Source organism: Theropithecus gelada, chromosome 20 (assembly GCF_003255815.1).
Source record: "Theropithecus gelada isolate Dixy chromosome 20, Tgel_1.0, whole genome shotgun sequence".
Taxonomy (NCBI): Eukaryota; Metazoa; Chordata; class Mammalia; order Primates; family Cercopithecidae; genus Theropithecus; species Theropithecus gelada.
The window spans coordinates 51198847-51220929 of NC_037688.1; the positions used below are offsets into that span (position 1 = coordinate 51198847).

At 55.1% G+C, this 22083-nt stretch overlaps 1 protein-coding gene across 3 annotated transcripts; it reads left to right on the plus strand.

Moving 5' to 3' along the window:
* Positions 1–20: 20 nt before the first annotated feature.
* HAGH (hydroxyacylglutathione hydrolase) lies at positions 21–17466 on the plus strand. Of its 3 annotated transcripts, none has more exons than XM_025369435.1 (10): positions 21–251; positions 3896–4071; positions 4568–4632; positions 7126–7243; positions 7906–8014; positions 9084–9187; positions 9362–9463; positions 16685–16764; positions 17140–17259; positions 17309–17466. In XM_025369435.1, exons 1-9 carry the CDS (start codon positions 176–178, stop codon positions 17237–17239), a joined length of 930 nt encoding a protein of 309 aa, XP_025225220.1. In that variant the 5' UTR covers positions 21–175; the 3' UTR covers positions 17240–17259; positions 17309–17466. The 3 variants fall into 3 exon arrangements, with proteins under 3 accessions (XP_025225220.1, XP_025225218.1, XP_025225221.1); XM_025369436.1 differs by adding an exon at positions 361–456 and having other exon boundaries at positions 128–251; positions 17140–17466; XM_025369433.1 differs by having other exon boundaries at positions 17140–17466.
* Positions 17467–22083: the final 4617 nt, after the last annotated feature.

Genomic DNA, 22083 nt, shown 5'->3' on the forward strand with positions numbered 1-22083 from the left:
TCGGGGCTCGTGGAGGAAACTAGTTGAGCGCGAGCGCGTTGATTGGCTGGCGGACGGTGCGAGGCGGATACTGATTGGCTGAGGGCAGCGCGAGGCGGGCGCTGATTGGCTGAGACGCGTCGACGCCGGTGTTTTGCAGCCCGGAGCCGCCCGGCCGTCCAGCCCGGCTCCGGTCATGGTGCTGGGCCGCGGGCTGCTCGGCCGTCGCAGCCTCGCCGCGTTGGGAGCCGCCTGCGCCTGCCGAGGCCTGGGTGGGTGCGACGGGGCGGTGCGGGCCAGGGGATGCGGGCCTGGCGGGGCGGGCAGCGGGCGGCGCCGGGCCGTCGGTTGGCGGCCGCTGACGCGGTTTCTGTTGCGCAGGTGCCTGAGGCCGCGCTGCCCGGCTCGAGTGGAGGCGGCGCAGGCGCTGAGGCGGGCGCGGAGCGGGCGCGGGGCCGCGGGTGCGGAAAGCGCTAGGTAAGCAGGGCCAGGCCTGCGTCCGCCGCGGCCTCCACGGTCAGGCTGGGCCGGCCGTGCCTCTGACGCCTCCAGGGCATCGCGTCCTGCCCGGGCCGGCGCCGAGGAGAGCCTGGGGCGCGGCTCCGAGGCGCAGCGGGCAGGGCCCCGGGACGCCTGGCCCACCCCGCACCTGCTGCCCGGCTACAAGGACCGCGCTCTCGCGGCGCCGCCTGCGGTGGTGGAGCTGTCCGCCCGGCGCCGGAGCCTCCCTGTCTGGGGACCCGGCGTGTCATTCGCCCGAGGTGGTCGCGAGGCCGGCCAGGCCAGCGCCCCGGGCTGGTGCGCAGCGCAGGGCACTGGGCGGGCGGAGGCGCAGGCAGGGAGGCGTCCCTGGCGGTTTCCAGATCTCGCCAAAAGCTGTCAAGGCTCTGCAGGGGGTAAAATGTCTCCATTGCTAAGGAACGGACATGGATTCAGAGGTCCTCAGAATTACAGTTTTGGGGACATTAGGGACATTCATAAGGGCCCAGGCAGAGAGTTCCAGCGGGACTGTGTGCATCGGCAGGGCGTGCCTGCCTCATTCTAAGGGAGCCCCCAGCCCCGGTATTTAGTGCCCCCCAGTTCAAGGGAAGCAAGATGCTGTGAAACTTCCTGATTTAAGAAAGAAGTGCTGTGACGCACGCCTGTCATCCCAGCAGTTTGGGAAGCCGAGGCGGGAGGATCCCTTGAGTCCAGGAGTTCAGACCAGCCTGTCAACATGAGACCTCATCTCTATAAAAACTAAACAAAATCAGCCGGGCGTGGTGAGACACAACTGTCGTCTCAGTCACTTTGGTGGCTGAGGTGGGAGGATCAGGAGGCTGAGTCCAGGAGGTCGAGGCTGCAGTGACCCGTGATCGCACCACTGCACTGTAGCCTAGGCGACAGAGTGAGACCATATCTCAAAAAAAAAAAAAAAAAAAAAAAAAATTTTTTTTTTTTGTGGGCCAAACCAAACATTTCTGGACTTGGCCCAGGCCCCAAGCTGCAGGTCCTTGGCCTGTTTGTACAAAGTATTACAGTTACAAAACAGCGAGCCGGGAACATTTTCCAGGCAGTGTTGGGCTGAGTGATAGGGAAAGGGAATAAGGTTTCTGCTGGTGCTGGCACCAGCTGCGTCTTTCCTCAGAAATAAAGGCACCTCCATGGGTTGTCAGCTTCTTTAGGAGGCTGTGATGGTCCCCATGGGAGGCTGAGCACCAGCTGTGAGGCAGTGCAGTGGCCAATCTTGGCTCACTACAACCTCTGCCTCCCACACTCAAGCAAGTCTCCTGCTTCAGCCTCCTGAGTAGCTGGGACTACAGGAACTCGCCAACACGCCCGGCTAATTTTTGTATTTGAGTAGAGATGGGGTTTCACCATGTTGGCCAGGCTGGTCTCTAACTCCTGACCTCAAGTGATTCACCTGCCTCAGCCCCCCAAAGTGCTAGGATGACAGGCATGGCCACTGCACATGGGCAATATTTTTGTTTGTAATGTTCTGCTAGTATCAATGGAGCTCCTTTCCAGGAGGATGCCCTGGCACTCAGGGAATCCTGTCGCAGCCCTTCTGTACCCCACCTGCCGCCCCCAGCACCCACGCTGCTTGGTGTGCTCCTTGGGCTGGGGTGGTCCTGAGGCTAAGGGGAAGGGGAATATCGCAGGAAGCTGCTCATATAGAAATCTCAGTATATTGTACTTGAGGAGAATGATCTGGAAAATGCCCAGCTGATTGTCAGACGGGTGATAGGATATCCTTGTACAGTGAAACTATAGTTTGGGCAGTTTCTCTGGCTGTGGAAATAAGGTCGGATTCCCCATTTAGATGGGCCCTGGAGATGTGTGTGTCTGTCCGTTGGAGGGTGCTGCCCATTTCTGGATCCCTTTTGGGAGAAGCCCCTGCCCTGGCACCTATCCCAGGATTGCACTGTCCCCTGCCACCCTCTGTGGTTTCTTCCCCCTGTAGAGCGGAACTGAAGGTATTGTCAAGGCCCCCATGTATTTTTAGATTTAGTAGGAGTTTCATTGCTGAAAATACTTTTGCGTTGGTCGACTGGGTGGTAGACGCTTTTGTCCCTTGGCCACCCACTCCTCCCACCTCCTGGGCCCCTGTGGCAGAGTCCTTTGGGTCAGTTGGATGGTGGTTTTGTATCCTCCACACTTGAATCTGGCGCAGTTGTGGCCGGCTTTCCGTCTCAAAGGAACTGCTGATTCTTGTGCACATTTCATATTCGTGCCATTCAAGAGCAAGTATTGGTTTTTTCTGAGACGGAGTCTCACTCTGTTGCCCAGGCTGGATTACAGTGGGGCAAGCTTGGCTCACTGCAACTTCCACCTCCCAGGTTCAAGCGATTCTCCTGCCTCAGCCTGCTGTCAAGTATTGGTTCTTTCTGGCTAGAGGCTGAGAAGGGCTGTAACTGCATGGAATGCAGGCTCGCTTAATCAGTGGTGGCAACACAGCTTGCTGGAGGGCAGATGGCCAGGCTGGGGCACCCCCAGTCTGCATTCCCTTCTTCATGTTCTGTCCGAGTCCGGGGTGTGAATACCCCAGAACTAGCAGCGGTTTGCCTCACAGTCACAAGCTGGCCATCCTGTCCTTTTAGAGTTCTCAAAAAAGAAAATAGAGATCATAAGTCTGAAACAGTTGATTTACATGAATGTGAGCATGAGTCAGTTCCTGTTTTCCTTAGGGATATATGAAGATACTCCTTTTGGTTCTTTTTTTTTCTTTTTCTTTCTTTCTTTTTTTTTTTTTATTAACAGGTTCTTGTCTTGTCACCCAGGCTGGAGTGCAGTGGCACAGTCATAGGTCACTGCAGCCTCAAACTCCTGGGCCTAAACCTCCAGGGTAGCTGGGACTACAGGCACGCACCACCAGGCCTGACTAATTTTTAAATTTGTAGAGACAAGGTCTTGCTATGTTGCCCATGCTGGTTTCAAACTCCTGTCCTCAAGCAGTCCTCCCACCTCAGTCTCTTAAAGCGCTGGGATTCCCGGCAAGAACCACTGTATCAGCCGGGCGCAGTGGCTCACGCCTGTAATCCCAACACTTTGGGAGGCCGAGGCAGGCGGATCATGAGGTCAGGAGATCGAGACCATCCTGGCTAACACGTTGAAACCCCCTCTCTGCTAAAAATACAAAAAATTATCCAAGTGTGGTGGCGGGCGCCTGTAGTCCCAGCTACTCAGGAGGCTGAGGCAGGAGAATGGCGTGAACCTGGGAGGCGGAGCTTGCAGTGAGCCGAGACCGCGCCACTGCACTCCAACCTGGGCGACAGAGCGAGACTCCGTCTCAAAAAAAAAAAAAAAGAACCGCCGTACCTGGCCAGGATATTCCCTTTCAAAGGAACCTAGAAAGGCTGGGAAGCACTGCATTTTGTGCGTCCTGTCGTGGAGGGCCTGGCGCAGACACCAACTGAGTTGTGCTCTGTGTCTGCAGGTCCAGCCCTGCTGGGAGTTCTCCTCCACCACACAGATTTGCGGAAGAATCTGACCGTGGACGAGGGCACCATGAAGGTGGAGGTGCTGCCTGCCCTGACCGACAACTACATGTACCTGGTCATCGATGATGAGACCAAGGAGGCTGCCATCGTGGACCCGGTGCAGCCCCAGAAGGTGCGCATGGCTATGCCCGGCTCTCTCTGCCCTCATCATCCAGCTCGGAGTTCTCACCCCCAATGGGTTTCCTAACCGCAGTGTCCTTGCAATTTTGCCTAAGCTAAATGGAAATTAGTCGCCAGCCACTCTGTTACAGGGCCCCACAAAGTGTGGAGGCAAGAGGCAGTGACACAGAAAACGCTGTGCCGTAAAATCCCCGGCACTTGGCTCTTCTTGGAGGCTTTCTGCCCCTGCAGGCTCCTCTGGGGGTGGTGCCCTCAGAGCTAGAGGGGCTTGGGGCAGTCGTAGGTAGTTGCAAGAATCAGGCTGAGCAGGAAGGAGAAGGTGCTTTCACTGGCTCTGCTGGAGCAGAGCAAGCCGGCAGGGTCAGGACAGGCCATGTCAGCGGCCCCTCCTGGCATGTCCTGGGTTCCGCTGGGCACCCTACTATGTAGGCCGGTGAGCCAGGCCTGGGAGTGTGACGGGCCTTTGTCCTGCCCTGGGGTCACTACAGGTCGTGGAGGCGGCGAGAAAGCATGGGGTGAAACTGACCACAGTGCTCACCACCCACCACCACTGGTAAGTGCTGGCGCCACGGGGGCCCACGGCTCCCCTAGGGGTGCGGGACCCGGCTCACTTCTCGCCCTGGTGGGTTTAGGGACATCGAGACCTGTCTCCCCCCACGGCTCTGTCTGCTGTGTGAGGATAGGCCCCCAGCAGACTTCTGAGAAAGACCCGGGGCTCACCGTCGCCCCCAAGGGGCGAGTCTGGTGCTGCAGTGACTCAGGCCTCAAGGCCTGCAGGGTGAGGGGAGAAGGCTACAGCCTTACCCTCAGGCCCCACCCCCCTGCTCTCTCCTGGGCCACGCGGGCACAGCCCTGGCACGTTGGCCTCAATGTTGGGGAGGAAATGACTTTACAGGTGAGTTTAAAAAAAACAAAAAACAAAAACCAAGCAGCCAGCCGGGCATAGTGGCTTATGCCTATAATCCCAGCATTTTGGTAGGCTGAGGTGGGTGGGTCACTTGAGGTCAGGACCAGCCTGGCCAACATGGTGAAACCCAGTCTCTACTGAAAATACAAAAATTATCTGGGCGTGGTGGCAGGAGCCTGTAATCTCAGCTACTCGGGAGGCTGAAGCAGGAGAATCACTTGAACCCCAGAGGTGGAGGTTGCATTGAGACGAGACTGTGGCATTGCACTCCAGCCTGGGTGACAGAGTGAGACTCCATTTCAAAAAAACAAAAGACAGGGGCCGGGCACGGTGGCTCAAACCTGTAATCCCAGCACTGTGGGAGGCCGAGACGGGTGGATCACGAGGTCAGGAGATCAAGACCATCCTGGCTAACACAGTGAAACCCTGTCTCTACTAAAAAAAAATACAAAAAAAACTAGCTGGGCGAGGTGGCGGGCGCCTGTAGTCCCAGCTACTCGGGAGGCTGAGGCAGGAGAATGGCATGAACCCAGGAGGCGGAGCTTGCAGTGAGCTGAGATCCGGCCACTGCACTCCAGCCTGGGCCACAGAGCGAGACTCCCTCTCAAAAAAAAAAAAAAAAAGACAAGCAGCCTATCTGGAGAGGTTGGGTTTTTTAAAATCCTTGAAAATAGATGAATAAAGCGCTGTGTCTGGGTTCTAGGGCTGGCATGCCTGCTCAAGGCCCTTGTTCGGCTTTTGGAAATTTCTGAGGCTCTTCAAAGCTAGAAGAAGTGTTTATTTGGCTCTTTCTTCTTTTTGCCAAGCAAGCACCCGAGGGCAGCTGGCACCTTTCTCCTGAGCCAGGACCCGTCTGGCACTGCTTTAGGGCCTCTGAACTGTGGCTTCCCCAGCCTCTGTGTCGGGGTGAAATGAAGCCTTTTTTCCTCTTCTTGGTGGTGGGAGCACCGTGCTGGTGGCTTGGCCAGGGTTTGATGGAAGTGTCACGGTTCACACACAGCCGGACTCAGGCCTGGAGAATCTCAGGCTCTGTGAGTCGGGCCTCACAAGCCTCTGCGGGGTCATCAGAGGTGTCCATGCAGGGACCTGGGCTCGAGGGGCGGTGCTGGCAGCCTCCCTGGCCCTTGTCCTGTGTGGCTGAGCTGCTGTCTCTCAGCACATTCGCCTGCCTGTCGTGCGAGGCCCCTGCTGCCACCATGCCTCCTCCAGGGAACCCTGGTGGTGGCCTCCGTGTGGCTGCCTGGCGCATCACAGCTTGTTGCAGCTCCCTGCCTCTCCTGGCCTCGCTGTAGACGTCTCTTTCTAACACTGTGGTGCTTTTTAGTTCCCGGCCCTTCTGACGTTCATGCCGGCACGTGAAGTCCTAAGCCAGGCCCTAGCTTCAGCAGGGTGGGGTTTGCTCACTGGTGGTGGGTGGTGATGGGCAGACCGAGGCCTGTGTGCTGTGCCCTCCTGAAGGGTGGGAGGGGCAGAGGGCTGCAGCCACCACTCCACCCTGTTATCTTGGGGCCCAGTGGTGCCAAGGCGGGTGGTTTCTGGTGTGGTCGCTGGAGTTTTCATGGAAGGCACATGAAGGAGTCTGTGATGTCATGTGAGGCCCAGGAAGGGTCCCTGCGACCGCCCCTATCTGAAATGCAGGTCAGGCAGGTTCCCCTGGGCAAACCCGGGCGCGCAGGAGGCACCTCCACCTGCTGCGCATCACAAGGCCTGGAGCTGGCCCAGGCTGGCCTCCCCTGCAGACAGACTGCCTCGGGCCAGCTGCTCATCCCAGACGCACCCCAGGTGATTCCCATGCTGAACAGTTTGATCTTCTGCCAGAGTGTCAGGTCACAAACTGGGCAGCACATCAGGATCAGCTGGGGGTTTCAAAACTAAAAAACCCCACCCCCAGGTGCTCCCCAGACCCACTGCACCAGGACGTGGGGGTGGAACCAGGTGGTGCTTTGTAAAGACGTCCAGGTGATAACCCCAGGCCCCCACGCCCGGAACCCAGGCCACAGGATCATCCAGGTGTCTGTGATTTGCTTCCTCGGCTTCCTTTGTGTGTGCAAAATGAGCGTCCCGTTTGACCAGGGTTTAAAAGCAGCAGGCAGCCCCCTCAGCTCAGCAGGCAGCCCAGGTCTCCCGTTTGACTTCCAGGGACCATGCTGGCGGGAATGAGAAACTGGTCAAGCTGCAGTCGGGACTGAAGGTGTACGGGGGTGACGACCGTATCGGGGCCCTGACGCACAAAATCACTCACCTGTCCACACTGCAGGTAAGGAGTGAGCCCTGGAGGTGCTCCAGCGTGGCCCTGCCAGGAGCAGTGGGGGCCTCCCTGTGTCCTCTCTGCTCCCTAACCCGGTGACCTGGGAGTGCTCCCAGTGGTCCTCTGCGGTAGCATGGACGGTCTTCTCTAGGCACAAGGACAGGAGTGTGCAAAACACGGCTGTGTGTGGGGCTGTGAAGCAGGGCTCCGAGACCCTGGGGCGTGGGCCACGTGGGCGGGGTCCTGGTTCGAGAGCGCAGCACACAGGCGGGAGGCCGCTGTGAGGGGGTCTTCAGCCTTTTTGAAGGTGTGAACATTTTTGAAGTAAAAAATGGGGCAGATGGGGACAGAGGAAAACAAAAGGTCATGTGTGGGAAGGAAAGCCGTCTTTCCTAGCCAGATGCCGAGCGTGGATTCGGCCCAGTTTTGAAGGAGAAAACAAGCCCCTTGGTGTTTTACATGCAAGCGCTCTTGTTCCAGGGTGGCCCAGCACTTGGGGCGCGCCCATGGAGTGAGTCCCCCAGTCCCGTGGCGGGGAGCGCCCGCCCAGCCTTCACAGGCATTTCCATCGGAGCTGAGGAGGCCCCGTAGGGCCCAGGCTGCCCGCCGTGACCCCGGGCGACGCTCTCCAGGGTGTCTGGGAGCACACGCGGTCGCTTGCTTTGTTTAAGGTGGGGTCTCTCAACGTCAAGTGCCTGGCGACACCATGCCACACTTCAGGACACATCTGTTACTTCGTGAGCAAGCCCGGTGGCTCGGAGCCCCCTGCTGTGTTCACAGGTGCGTGTTCGGGTGTAGGGGGCGGTGGTTCTTTGTGAAGACCCTGTGTCTCCTGCTAGGCAGGCTCACGGGGGCAGTTTCATGGCCTTCTCCTGCGCCGCTGTGAGGACCCGGGGTGGGTGCTGGGAGCCTCGTGGTGGGACTGGCCGTTTCCTCCTCCGACGGGTTTGGATCGTGGTCTGGAAGGAAGTTACGCCTTCTGCAAGGGCTGTGCTGGCGGAGACTGCTGGACAGCTGGGGTCCTGGCGGATCCCACAGGAAAGGAGTCAGTTTCTTCTGGCAGGGCGAGAGGTGGCTCAGCCCTGGGGCCGTGTTCTCGATGCCGTAGTGTGGACTCGGGGACCTGTGCCAGTCTAGGGGCCCTGCCTGCCTCCCAGGGTTGTTGCAGACCCGTGGAGGCACCTCTGGAGGTCATATGGCCAGGGGACGGCCCCACTGTAGGCCAGGCCCTTCGTGGCTGCGACCTTCAAGGTGGTGTGGAGGCTGCTGGGGGCGGAGGCTGCCTCCCATGCTTGTTACTGTCGTCTGGTCCCGACTGGCCTCACAGTACGGGGTTTCACCCGGTGACTTGGTGTGGGCCTTGGACGGCTGGGAGGCCTCCTGGTAGCCCAGAGCCACACTCGGGCCGTATCCCCCGCTGTGGGTGAGAGGCGGTTCCGGTCAGCTCAGCCAGGGTGGTGAGACCTTGGTCACGGGGTGGCGCTGGCTGCTGGGGCCAAGGGAAGACGGGAGCCAGGCACGGGCCTGAGAGGGGCTGCTGGGTGTTCGGGGAGGGCTGGGTTTGGGAGGGTCTCGGAGCCACAGTTGGTGGGACTAGGGGCTGGGAGGGAGGAGTGACTGGGTTTCGGGTCTGCACGGCCAGTCGGGTGGTTGGCACTGTCAGCTGAGACTTGGAAGGAGGTGTGGGAGCCAGAATGCAGGGTGCTGAGTCTGGGCAGCCGTGGCTGGAGGGCAGCCAGGGTTTGGGGCCTGGGCCTTGCTGGTGAGTATCATCCTGCTTCTGGCCCCCTCCTGAGTCCCAGCCACCAGCCTCGAGTGGTCCCCACCTTATGGCTGTCCTTGTTTCCAGGTGACACCTTGTTTGTGGCTGGCTGCGGGAAGTTCTATGAAGGGACTGCGGATGAGATGTGTAAAGCTCTGCTGGAGGTCTTGGGCCGGCTGCCCCCAGACACAGTAGGCAGCGCCTCCCTGTGGGCCGGGGTTTGGAGGACCTCACCCAGGGCGGGCCTGCTCTCCCTTCTGGCACCCACTCACTGGACACCCCCCCGGGAGGGTCCATGTCCCGTCCCTGAGGACTTCCACGGGTGATAACAGCCTTCTGAGCTCAACTGTCGCCTGTTTTCTCAGAGAGTCTATTGTGGCCACGAGTACACCATCAACAACCTGAAGTTTGCGCGCCATGTGGAGCCCGGCAATGCCGCCATCCAGGAGAAGCTGGCCTGGGCCAAGGTGAGTGGGGCCGTCACTGTGCAGTGCTTTCCTGTGGGCTGCTCAGGGCTACTGTGCACGGCAGAGTCGCCAGAGTGGGTAGACAGTCACCCCTCCGAGCCCAGAGAGCAGGCCTGGGACTCAGGCTAGTGTGGGCCAGCTCGCCGTGCATGGCCAACCCAGGGTTCCGTTGAGATCCCTCTGCCTCAGACGCTGCATGTCTAACACGTACCTGGCCTGTTCCCATATTCTGAGCAGTGGGGTCAGGCTGGCACCACGTGGCTCTGCTGGTTCTCCAGGCCACAGAATGTGGCTCTCCAGGGGTGTTTCCCCAATTCCCTGGAAACGCTGTCGGAAGCACACACACCGGGCATCTCAGGCGTGGCTTCCCTGTGCTGAGTGGAGAGTCGCTGCCTTGAACAGGTTTATTGTTTTAAATAAATCACTTGTTTTTTTGTTGAGCATCTTTTTCAATTGAGAGGTTTATGTTATTTTAAAATATTTACTCATAAAAATTGAAACTCTAAATCAGAGGAATCATAAATATTCATTTTTTTTTTTTTTTTTTTTTTTTTTTTTTTTTGGGGGAGTCTCCTTCTGTTGCCCATGCTGGAGTACAGTGGCGTAATCTCGGCTCACTGCAACCATCACCTCCTGGGTTCAAGATATTCTCCCTGCTGGCCGGGCGCGGTGGCTCACGCCTGTAATCCCAGCACCTTGGGAGGCCGAGGCGGGCGGATCACAAGGTCAGGAGATCGAGACCATCCTGGCCAACATGGTGAAACCGCATCTCTACTAAAAATACAAAAAATTAGCTGGACGTGGTGGCGTGTGCCTGTGGTCCCAGCTACTTGGGAGGCTGAGGCAGGAGAATCGCTTGAACCCAGGAGGCAGAGGTGGCAGTGAGCAGAGATCATGCCACTGCACTCCAGCCTGGTGACAGAGCGAGACACTGTCTCAAAAAAAAAAAGTCTCCCTGCCTCAGCCTCGAGTAGCTGAGATTACAGGTGCCGCCACCACGCCCAGCCAACTTTTCTATTTTTAGTAGAGATGGGGTTTTGCCACATTGGCCAGGCTGGTGTTGAACTCCTGACTTCAGGTGATCTGCCTGCCTCGGCCTCCCAAAGTGTTGGGATTACAGGCGTGAGCCACCGCGCCTGGCCCGTGTGTCTCTTTGGAGTGGGCAGGTTGCAGTTTGAGGAATGTTGATGATGTTTGCACCTGTGCAATCCCCTCCACAGTCCAGATGTGGAACTTTCCACTACCCCAAAGGCTTCTGTGCCCCTCCCATGTGGCGTCCCCGCCAGGTGCTGCTCTGCTCTGACTTCGGGTCACTTTCTAGAGATTCCCATGAATAGAAGCACATTGTTCTGTCGTCTCTGTGGCATTCCCGGCCCCGCCAATGTTGGTGAGGGTCAGCCATGCTCTTTGCCTCTGCGTAGCCCATCATGTGGAAATGCTATCATTGTTTTATCCATTCGTCTGTTTCCAGTTTTTTGCTGTTTGAATAAAGCTGCTATGAACATTTGTGTACAAGTCTTTTTGTGGATATGTTTTTATTGCTCTTGGGTACCTACCTAAGAGTGGAATTGCTGTGTTGTGTGGTTAAATGTATGAACCGTTTTCCAAAATGGTTGTACCACTCTGCAGTCCACCACCAGCGTGTGAGTTCCAGGGCTCCACACTGTGCCAGCACTGCATTGGGTCGCTGGTCTCTGTAATTTTTGCCATTCTAACTTGCATGTGGTGGTGTCTCACTGCCTTTAAGATGTATATTTCCCCGTGACGAACAGGGTTGACCATCTCTTCATGTGTGTGTTGGCCTTTGGATGCCTTCTTGTTATGTTCAATCTTTTGTCTATTTTAAATATTGGATTCGGCCTGTTGGGTTGCTCTTGTAAGAGTTCCTTATATCATCTGGAAGATACATATTTAAAAGATGGTTTTCTCTCCTAGCTCATGGCTTGCCTTTTCATTTTCTTAACATTGTCTTTTGGAAAATAGTTTATAGTTTTGGTGAAGTTCAATTTATTCATTTCTTTCTTTTCTTTCTTGAGATGGAGTTTCACTCTTGTTGCCCAGGCTGGAGTGCAGTGGTGCGATCTCAGCTCACCACAACATCTACCTCCCGGGTTCAAGTGATTCTCCTGGCTCAGCCTTCTGAGTAGCTGGGATTACAGGCATGCACCACCATGCCCAGCTAATTTTGTATTTTTTTTTTTTTTTTCTGAGACGGAGTCTTGCTCTGTCGCCCAGGCTGGAGTGCAGTGGCCGGATCTCAGCTCACTGCAAGCTCCGCCTCCCGGGTTGACGCCATTCTCCTGCCTCAGCCTCCCAAGTAGCTGGGACTACAGGCGCCGCCACCTGGCCCGGCTAGTTTTTTGTACTTTTTAGTAGAGACGGAGTTTCACCGTGTTAGCCAGGATGGTCTCGATCTCCTGACCTCGTGATCCGCCCATCTCGGCCTCCCAAAGTGCTGGGATTATAGGCGTGAGCCACCGCACCCGGCCAATTTTGTATTTTTAATAGAGACAGGGTTTCTCCATGTTGATCAGGCTGGACTCGAACTCCCAACCTCAGGTGATCCGCCCACCTTGGGCTCCCGAAGTGCTTGGGATTACAGGCGTGAGCCACCGCACCGGCCACTCATTTTTTCTTTTATGTTTCTTGTGCCCTAAGAAACCTTTGCGTACCCCTAGCTCACAAAGACTTTCTCCTGTGTTTCTCCCTAGAAGTTTTAAAGTCTTAGCTTTTATATTTACAATTTACAATGTTTCCTTTCAAGATGGTGTTTGTGTTTGTGTGTTGTGCGAGGTGAGGGTAGAGGTTCACCCTCTCGCAGTGTGATCCCGACATGTTTAGCGCTGTCTGTCGAAGGACTGTCCTTTCCTCCCTGGATTGCCTTGGCCCCTTTCTAAAAAGAATGGACCCTCCATGCCCAAGTCTGCCTCTGGTCTCTGCTCTGTTTCGTTGGTCTGTATGACTTGCCATGGTGTCCGAGCACAGCATCTTGATGACTCTAGCTCTATGCTGTCTTGACATCAGTAGTGTAAATTCTCCAGTGTTCTTTTTCAAAATGGTTTTAGTTGTTTTAAACCTTTTGCATTTCCGTTTTTAGAATCATCTTGTGAGCTTCTAGCAAGCTAGCTAGCTTGGCTTTTGATTGGGACTGTTGTGGTAACTGATTTGGAGAGAATTGAGATTTTAACATTGTTTCTGGGAGCTTTCCATTTATTAAGGTCTTCAGCTTTTCTCAGCAGTGTTTTGGAATTAGCGTGTTCAAGGTCTTGCATGTGTTATTCAGTGATCGCTAAGCACTTCCGGTCGTGATGATTTGTTGATACTAGTTGGAAACACAAACACAGCGGATGCATATTTTAACTTCCTTGGTGTCTTAGTCTGTGTGGTGTTGCTATAAAGGAATACTTGAGGCTGGGTGACTTACAAAAGGAGGTTTATGTGGCTCATGGCTGTGCAGGCTATAAGCAGCATGGCCTGGGCGTCTGCACCTGGCGAGGCCTCAGGCTGCTGCTGCTCATGGCAGAAGGGGAAAGGAGCTGGTGGTGCGAAGCGTGTGGCCAGAGGAAGGGAGAGAGTGGGGGGGTACAAGGTTCTCTTAAACCACCAGTTCCTGTGGAAACTAACAGCAACAACTCACACTTGGAGCAGGGCAGCCACTCACAGGGGACCCCCATCCAAACACCTCCGTTAATTGGGGATCAGATTTCAGCATGCATTTGGAGGGACGGACATCCCTGCCCCAGGAGAAGGGAGTGGCCAGGGTGGACGGGAGGTGTGTTTGACTTTTAAAGAAACTGCCAAACTCCCCTTCCCTGGTGCTTGTGTTTGCTTTCCTGCCAGGACGGCGTGGGCGTGTCTGCTGGTCCGGGTCCTCCCAGCACGCAGGCAGTGGAGCCAGCCTTTTGGAAGGAGGTGCTGGAGCCCAGTCCCTGGTGAGACGCAGCCTCCTGCCGAGCTGCTCCCATTCTGCAGCCTCTGGTTTTCTTTTTTTTTTTTTTTTTTTCTTTCTGAGGCGGAGTCTCGCTCTGTCGCCCAGGCTGGAGTGCAGTGGCCGGATCTCAGCTCACTGCAAGCTCCGCCTCCTGGGTTTACGCCATTCTCCTGCCTCAGCCTCCCGAGTAGCTGGGACTACAGGCGCCCGCCACCTCACCTGGCTAGTTTTTTGTATTTTTAGTAGAGACGGGGTTTCACCGTGTTAGCCAGGATGGTCTTGATCTCCTGAGCTCGTGATCCGCCCGTCTCGGCCTCCCAAAGTGCTGGGATTACAGGCTTGAGCCACCGCGCCCGGCCAACCTCTGGTTTTCTTAGCGGTATCTTTTGAGCAAACATTTTTAATTTTAATGAAGTCTAATAGATTCTTTTATGGGTCATTCTTTTTTGTGTTCCATCTAAGAAATCTTTGCTTCTCCCAAGGTCAAAACATTTGCTCCTGTATTTTGTTTTTGGAATTAGTATAGTTTTAAAATTTAGATCAGTATGAATTCCCACCCACCAAATGTCTGCTGGATCTGGAATGATATTCTTGCTTTCATTCCTGATTTTGACAATTTGTACCCTTTTTTTTTGTTTTTTTGACAGCGTTTTGCTCTTATTGCCCAGGCTGCAGTGCAGGGGCGTGATCTCAGCTCACTGCAACCTCTGCCTCCCGGGTTCAAGCGATTCTCATGTCTCAGCCTCCCAAGTAGCTGGAATTATAGGCATGTGCCACCATGCCGGGGTAATTTTTGTATTTTTAGTAGAGACGGGGTTTCACCATGTTGGCCAGGATGGTCTCAAACTCCTGACCACGTGATCTGCCTGCCTCAGCATCCCAAAGTGCTGGGATTATAGGCATGAGCCGCCGCGCCTAGCCTGTGTTTTTTTTTTTTTTAATTGGTTGGGGAGAGACAGTGTCTTGCTCTGCTGCCCAGGCTGGAGTACAGTGGCACAATCGCGGCTCACTGCAACCTCTGCCTTCCGGGTCCAGGCGATTCTCCTGCCTCAAGCTCCTGTAGCTGGGATTACAGGCCTGTGCCATCATGCCTGGTTAATTTTTGCATTTTTGGTAGAGAGGGGGTTTCACCATGTTGCTTAGGCTGGTCTTGAACTCCTGGGCTCAAGTGATCCTCCTGCCTTGGCCTCCCAAAGTGCTGGGATTACAGGCGTGAGCCACCGCGCCCAGCCTCATTCTTTTTAATAGGTGTAAAATATACTACTGCGTGGATGTCACCCGTAAATCATTTTACCAATCCCAGTAGGAGGGACGTTGAGAGTTTTCAACTCCTTCTGGACCCTGGAGCCCGAAGCCACGAGGTGGAGCTCTTCTGAGCTGTGCTGCAGGGACTCACCTTATTTTTTATTTATTTATTTATGTTTTGAGGCAGAGTCTCTCTCTGTCACCCAGGCTGGAGTGCAGTGGCACAATCTCGGCTCACTACTGCAGCCTCTGCCTCCCGGCTTCAAGCAGTTCTCCTGCCTCAGCCTCCTGAGTAGCTGGGATCACAAGCACGCGCCACCATGTCCAGCTAGGTTTTGTATTTTTAGTAGAAACGGGGTTTCACCATGTTGGCCAGGCTGGTCTCAAACTCCTGACCTCAGGTGATCCACCTGCCTTGGCCTCCCAAAGTGCTGGGATTACAGGTCTGAGCCACTGCACCCGGCCTGTCTTATTTGGGAGACGGCGTCTTGCTCTGCTGCTCAGGCTGGAATATAGTGGTGTGGTCTCGGCTCACTGCAGCCTCCACCTCCTGGGTTCAAGCGATTCTCCTGCCTCAGCCTCTTGAATAGCTGGGATTACAGGCGCCCACCACCACACCCAGCTGATTTTTTGTATTTTAGTAGAGATGGGGTTTCACCATGTTGCCCAGGCTGGTCTCGAACTCCTGACCTCAGGTCGTCCACCCACCTCGGCCTCCCAAAGCGTTAGGATTACAGGTGTGAGCCACTGCGCTCAGCTAACTGACCTTATTTTTGTCTTTAAATGCTTCATGCTTTGTAGGAAAAATAGCTACAACATTAAAACTCGTTTTAATAGGTAACCTAAAAGCTTATGACAATTTGTACTTCCTCTGTTTTAAAGATACCCTTAGAAGTGTTAACTTTTCTTCCCTCATAGGAGGTAGAGGAAGATTTTTTGGGATTGAGAATGTTGGTGGGAACACAAGGAATATTATAAAACATTCTCAGATTGTTTTCACCAGAAGGGAAGAACGGGTTAGTGAGAAACCATCTCGGCATCTGCCAGGCCCCCGCTCAGTGTGTCTCTACCCGCTGAAGGGCCACTCATTGACACCACTGCCCACAGCAGCTGGGGACCCTCAGGGGTGAGGCCGCGGTGGTCTGGAGCCTGTGCGTGGGCGCCAGCAGCTTCTGTCAGAGCTCTGCCCTGAGGCCCTCCTCGTGCGGCTGTGGTAGAAGGGCCAGGGCTGTGTGGAGACCGCTGTTGCTGCCCTGTGTTTTCCTGCTGTTGGCCCCGTGGTTGGGTTTGCATTCTCTTCCCCCCGCCTCCACCCATCTGCCTGGTCAGTGTTGTCAGAAGGGAGAGCATCTCCATCGCGAGTGGAGGTGACCAGCTGCCTGCCTGCGGGGGCTCGGGTGACCTCCCCTGCTGCGGGTTCCCGTGTTCCTCCTCCCTGGCTCGCTGTGAGGGTGCAGCTGTGGTGGCTTCTTTTCTGTGTCTCCTGCATTGTTATTACCTCCGTAACGTGAAATGTAAACCCCGTGAATGAAAGGGAAGCTCTGTCCCTGTCCTGTCCAGGACGGTGCGGGAAGGTGGATGTGCGGCTCATCCTGGACATTGGCTTCTCTTCCCTCTTCCGCACGCACAGACCCTCTGGCCTCTGCTCCCCTTGCCTTCTCAGCCTTTGTCAGTCCGGCGGTGTCCTAAGGTTACCAGGTGTTCTGAGCATCTTTTTGGAGACTTGATGTCACCGTCACCCAGGCTGGAGGGCAGTAGCACAGTCTTGGCTCACTGTAGCCTCGACCTGTGCTCAAGGGATCCTCCCACCTCAGCCCCCCGAGAAGCTGGGACGACAGGTGCCCGCCACCATGCCTGGCTAGTGTTTTGTATTTTTAGTAGACACGGGGTCTCGCCATGTTGTCCAGGCTGGTCTCAAACTCCAGGGCTCAAGTGATCCATCTGCCTTAGCCTCCCAAAGTGCTGGGATCACAGGCGTGAGCCCCCATGCCTGGTCTGCTATTGTTTAAAGTTCCTGTGATTAAAGTGGCGTGTTTCTCTTGCAGGAGAAGTATAGCATCGGGGAGCCCACAGTGCCATCCACCCTGGCAGAGGAGTTTACCTACAACCCCTTCATGAGAGTGAGGTGAGGGCCCAGGGCAGGTGGTGGGCGCAGGCCCCTCCCCTCTGGCAGTCCCACTCGTACACACACAGTGGGGTGCATCTGAGACCCCAGGTGGCTGAGGCTGCCCTGGGGAGCTGTAGCAGGTACAGCCGCAGAGCCCCGCCACTCTTCTTGAGTGGGGTCCAGCCTTTCCTGGCGCCTTGGCCGGGGCGTGAGTCCTTCTGGACCCAGGAGTTCAGAACCTGTCGGGGGGAGTGGCTGCCGCCTCCCCGCCCTCTGTGTCCTCCCAGGGCTGGGCTACAGCACGAGTCACCTTCCTCTGCAGTGGCCCTGGCTGCTCAGGTGGGCGGTGGGCATGGCTCTGCACAGCCTGCAGCCCGGTGCCGGCCTCCGCAGGGAGAAGACGGTGCAGCAGCACGCGGGTGAGACGGACCCGGTGACCACCATGAGGGCCGTGCGCAAGGAGAAGGACGAGTTCAAGATGCCCCGGGACTGAGGCCGCCCTGCACCTTCAGAGCATTTGGTCAAGATGCCCCAGGACTGAGGCCACCCCGCACCTTCAGAGCATTTGAGGATGAGGCTCTTTTAGGTAACTGGCTTTCCTGCTGGTTGCGCAAGAAATTCAGTCTTGATTTAACCTTAATTTCACAGCCCTTGGCTTGTGTTATTGGATGTTCTAATGCATATTTATAAGAGAAGTTTAAAAAGTATTTATTCCCATAACTCACACTTGCAGACTGTTTTCTTCTGGCCTTTAGGCCTCCCCTCATCCCCTCGGGCCTCCTTCCTCCTCCGTGAGCCACTGCAGTCCCCCCACCCATGCTTCAGGTCAGGACCCCAGCGGGCGGGGTGCTGTCTCCTTGGGTTTCCTGGCTCTGTAGGAGAGAGGATACCTGGGGTGCCCTGGGTTCTTCCTCCTTCCCTTTGCCACCAGCACCCCACCTCAGAGGAACAGACACCTTTCTGGCTCCCAGGTCACTGTCACAATCCGCGTTGACATGGGATGAGTGGGCTTGGGCCCTTCGAGAGCAGAACCCCATCCTACCAGGGCCATGGGCTCTCCAGCATTGCTGCTGTCCTGGGCTGGGGAAGGCGGCTCGGTGTCTGTGCCTGAAGCAGGCGGGGGCTCCTCACCAAGTTTCCTGCCCATGCTCAGGGGCTCTGGCTCAGCTGGAGTGGCCGCTGTGGCTGTGCCTGTGCTGTCTCCTGTCCCGAGCTCCCAGCATGGGGGTGGCCGGGGCTGCAGGAAACCGTGCCCCAGCTGCCCAGAGCCTCTGCCTCTTGGCAACGTGGCACTGGCACCACGCTCATTCCCATGCCCCATCCCACCCTTGTCCCTTCAAAGGCTGCCCTCACAGGTCTTCCTGGGGAATCCCGAGGGTTGTGATGGCACGCTGCCCCGTGTCACCCTGGGACTCCTATCTGTGGGCGTGAGCCGGTGCCTTTGCTGTGGCTGGGTGCCGATGTGACTGTCAGACCCACGGCTGCGGTCGGCACCTCTGCAGCCTGTGCCTGTCTGATCTGCTCAGGTCCCCCTGGGAGGGAGAGGTGGCTGTGTCTTCTTCCTGGAGGCGGCCAGATCCCGCGACCTCCAGGCAGTGCCCTGCTCAGCAGCACCCCCAGCCCCGTCTCTGCTTGGAAAGCACAAACCGCCCTCTGGGGAAGCAGCCACCTGGGGAGTGCTCGGCCTGTGACCCCAGGAGAGCTAGGTGGGTGGCCACATGTCCTGCCCAGGCTCAGCGTGTGCCTCGCGTCAGAGGGTCTATGAGGGAAGGGCAGGAAGAGGCAACCCCTAGGGCTAATCTGAAACTTAAAAAATGTATGAGGGCTGGGCACGGTAGCTCATGCCTATAATCCCAGCACTTTGGGAGGCCGAGGTGGGTGGATCACCTGAGGTCAGGTGATCGAGACCATCCTGGTCAACATGGTGAAATCCCATCTCTACTAAAAATACAAAAAAAAAAAAAAAAAAATTAGCCGGGCGTGGTGGCGGGCGCCTATAGTCTCAGCTACTCAGGAGGCTGAGGCAGGAGAACGGCATGAACCTGGGAGGTGGAGCTTGCAGTGAGCCGAGATTGCGCCACTGCACTCCAGCCTGGGCAACAGAGCAAGACTCCGTCTCAAAATAAATAAATAAATAAAAAAGTTACCTGGGCAGGGTGGTATGTAGCTATAGTCCTAGCTACTCAGGAGGCTGAGGCAGGAGGATCGCTTGAGCCCGGGAGTCCAAGGCTGCAGTGAGCCTTGCTTATGCCACTGCATTCTGGCTTGGAGGACAGGGAGATCCTATCTCAAATTAATTAATCGCACAGTTGAGTGGCAGTTAGTCCATTCATAATGCTGCGCCCACCTCTCGCATGTTCTGAAACATTTGACTGATTCACTGACCGATTGCCCTGTCAGTGCAGCTGTGAAAGGAGTGGGGCCCACACCCCCTCTGCCACCTGGTCCTGTAGATGGGCTCTTCTGAGTGGAGAGGCAGAGCGGCCCTGGGGACCTAGGAGCAAGCCTGGCCCGAGGCTTGTGGATTGAAGAGGAAGGCTGGCACTGTACTTCCCGACCACACGCATTGCCCATCCCCCCGGAGGGGTCACTGATCTGTTCTCAGACTCACAGACCCCTCTGGGATGCTGCCCAAGCCAGGTGTGTGTGAGGAGACAGGACACAGATTCCTTCTCCTGCTTGCTTCTCCCACTAACCCTACCCCAGTTCAAAGAGTTTGTTCTGTTTGTCAGCAAATATTCTTAGGCCAGAACCTTAAATACTTCCATTCTATAACACTGTGCTCATTTGTAAACCAATAAGTAATTTTAACTGCCCTCTGTGGATGCCACAAATGCCTGACATCTGATCTTTTATTTTCTTGAGACAGGAGCTCTGTTGCTCAGGCTGGAGTGCCATGGCATAGTCTCAGCTCACTGCAGCCTCTGCCTCCTGGGCTCAAGTGATTCTCTTGCCTCAGCCTCCTGAGTAGCTAGGATTACAGGCGCCACCACCATGCACAGCTAAATTTTTGCATTTTTAGTAGAGACGGGGTTTTGCCATGTTGGCCAGGCTGGTCTTGAACTCCTGACCTCAGGTGATCCACCCGCCTCTGCCTCCCAAAGTGCTGGGATTACAGGTGTGAGCCACAGTGCCTGGCCCTGATGTCTGATCTTAATGGTAGGGGTGGTGGGGCAGGCAGTAGTTGTGGGAGTTGACAGTGCTTAGAGGGAAATTTATAGCTTTAACCACCTATGTAATAAAACGGGGTCTCAAATAAAAAACGTTTGGCCGGGCGTGGTGGCTCATGCCTGTAATCCCAGCATTTTGGGAGGCTGAGGCGGATGGATCATGAAGTCAGGAGATCGAGACCATCCTGGCTAACATGGTGAAACCCCATCTCTATTAAAAATAGAAATTAGCCGGGCATGGCGGCATGTGCCTGTTGTCCCAGCTACTCAGGAGGCTGAGGCGGGAGAATGGTGTGAACCTGGGAGGTGGAGCTTGCAGTGAGCCGAGATCGCACCACTGCACTCCAGCCTGGGTGACAGAGCAAGACTCTGTCTTTTAAAAAAAAAGTTGGCTTTGGCCGGGCTCAGTGGCTCATGCCTGTAATCCCAGCACTTTGGGAAGCCGAGGTGGGTGGATCACGTGAGATCAGGAGTTTGAGACCAGCCTGGCCAACATGGAGAAACCCCATCTCTCCTAAAAATACAATTAGCTGGGCGTGGTGGCAGGCGCCTGTAATCCCAGCTACTGGGGAGGCTGAGGCAGGAGAATTGCTTGAACATGGGAGGCAGAGGTTGCAATGAGCCAAGATCATGCCATTGCACTCCAACCTGAGTGACAGTGAGACTTGGTCTCAAAAAAGAAAAAAAGTAGAATTCTACTTTCAGCTAGAAAGAAGAACAAATGAAACCTAAAGAAAGATTAGAGAGGAAATGAGTAAACTAGAAAGCAGAAAAACCAAAAGTTCCTTGAAAAGATCAACAAAATTGGCAAACTCTTAGCTAGACTGACTACCAGAAGCATGAAAGAGGGGACATCATCACCAATCTTACAGAAATGAACAGGCCTTGGAATACTGGGAAAAGCAAACAACTAGGTGAAGCTGACAGACTCCCAGAGGGACACAAATCACTTACATTGACTCAGAAACAGAAAATCTGAACAGACCTAAAACAAGAAATTATAGTACTGAGAAGTCGTAAGTGTTCCTACAGGAAGCCTGTGCCCACAGGGCTGCCGCTGTGAATTGTCAGTAACACAACCATTCACAATCTTCAGAATGTGGAGGACGAGACACGCCCCCTGAGTCTAGGGGCCAAAGGCGGCGAAAGGCGTCATGATCCCCACCCCCACCCCACAGAACAATGTCCGTCATGAACACAGATGTAAAGATCCTTAACAAAATATTAGCAACCCAAACTCGGCAACCTCACACACCATGACCACGTGGTTTGTCACAGCAAAGTGAGGTTCTGTAACATCTACAAAGCACTTAAGGTCGTAAGCTTCATTAATAGAAAAACATATACCTGTAATCCCAGAACTTTGGGAGGCTGAGGTGGGCAGATTGCTTGAGCCCAGTTCAAGACTAGCCTGGGCAATATAGCGAAACCCTGTCTCTACCAAAATAAACCAAAAAGAAACCAAAAAGTAGCCAGGCATGGGAGCACATGCTTATGGTCTCAGCTACTCCCAAGGCTGAAACCAGAGGATCATTTGAGCCCAGGAGGCGCAAGTTCAGTGAGCTGAGATCGAGCCACTGCACTCTAGCCTGGGAGACGGAGCCAGAGCCTGTTTAAAAAAAAAAAAAAAAAAAAAAAAAGCACCCATGAGATCCATCTCAATGCAGAAAAGCACAGTACAAAAGTCCCACTCCTATTCCTGATAAAGAATCTCACAACCCAGGAAGAGAAGGGGACATCCCCAGCTAGAAAAGGCCGTCTGCATTAGGTTCCAATCGCTGCTGGGATAGGTCACCACCACCTCAGTGATTTAAAACAACACAAGTTTAGGCCAGATGTGGTGGCTCACACCTGTCATCCCAACACTGTGGGAGGCTGAGGAGGGTGAATCACTTGAGGTCAGGAGTTCAAGACCAGCCTGGCCAACATGGCGAAACCCCGTGTCTACTAAAAATACAAAAATTAGCTGGGTGTGGTGGCGCATGCCTGTAATCCCAGCTACTTGGGAGGCTGAGACCAGAGAATTGCCTGAACCCAGGAGGTAGAGGTTGCAGTGACCTGAGATCGTGCCACTGTACTTCCAGCCTGGGTGATAGAGCAATACTCCATCTCAAAAAAAAAAAAAAAAAATACCCAAGAACCATAACACAAGTGTATCTTGCGGTTT

What these genes read in the sequence shown, in the direction of transcription:
- HAGH (XM_025369433.1), top strand. Translation starts at nt 176, where the DNA reads ATGGTGCTGGGCCGCGGGCTGCTCGGCCGTCGCAGCCTCGCCGCGTTG. An exon ending in CTCACCTGTCCACACTGCAG is followed by an intron (nt 7,244 to 7,905) that starts GTAAGGAGTGAG and finishes GCTTTGTTTAAG; the next exon opens with GTGGGGTCTCTCAACGTCAA. An exon ending in AACCCCTTCATGAGAGTGAG is followed by an intron (nt 16,765 to 17,139) that starts GTGAGGGCCCAG and finishes CGGCCTCCGCAG; the next exon opens with GGAGAAGACGGTGCAGCAGC.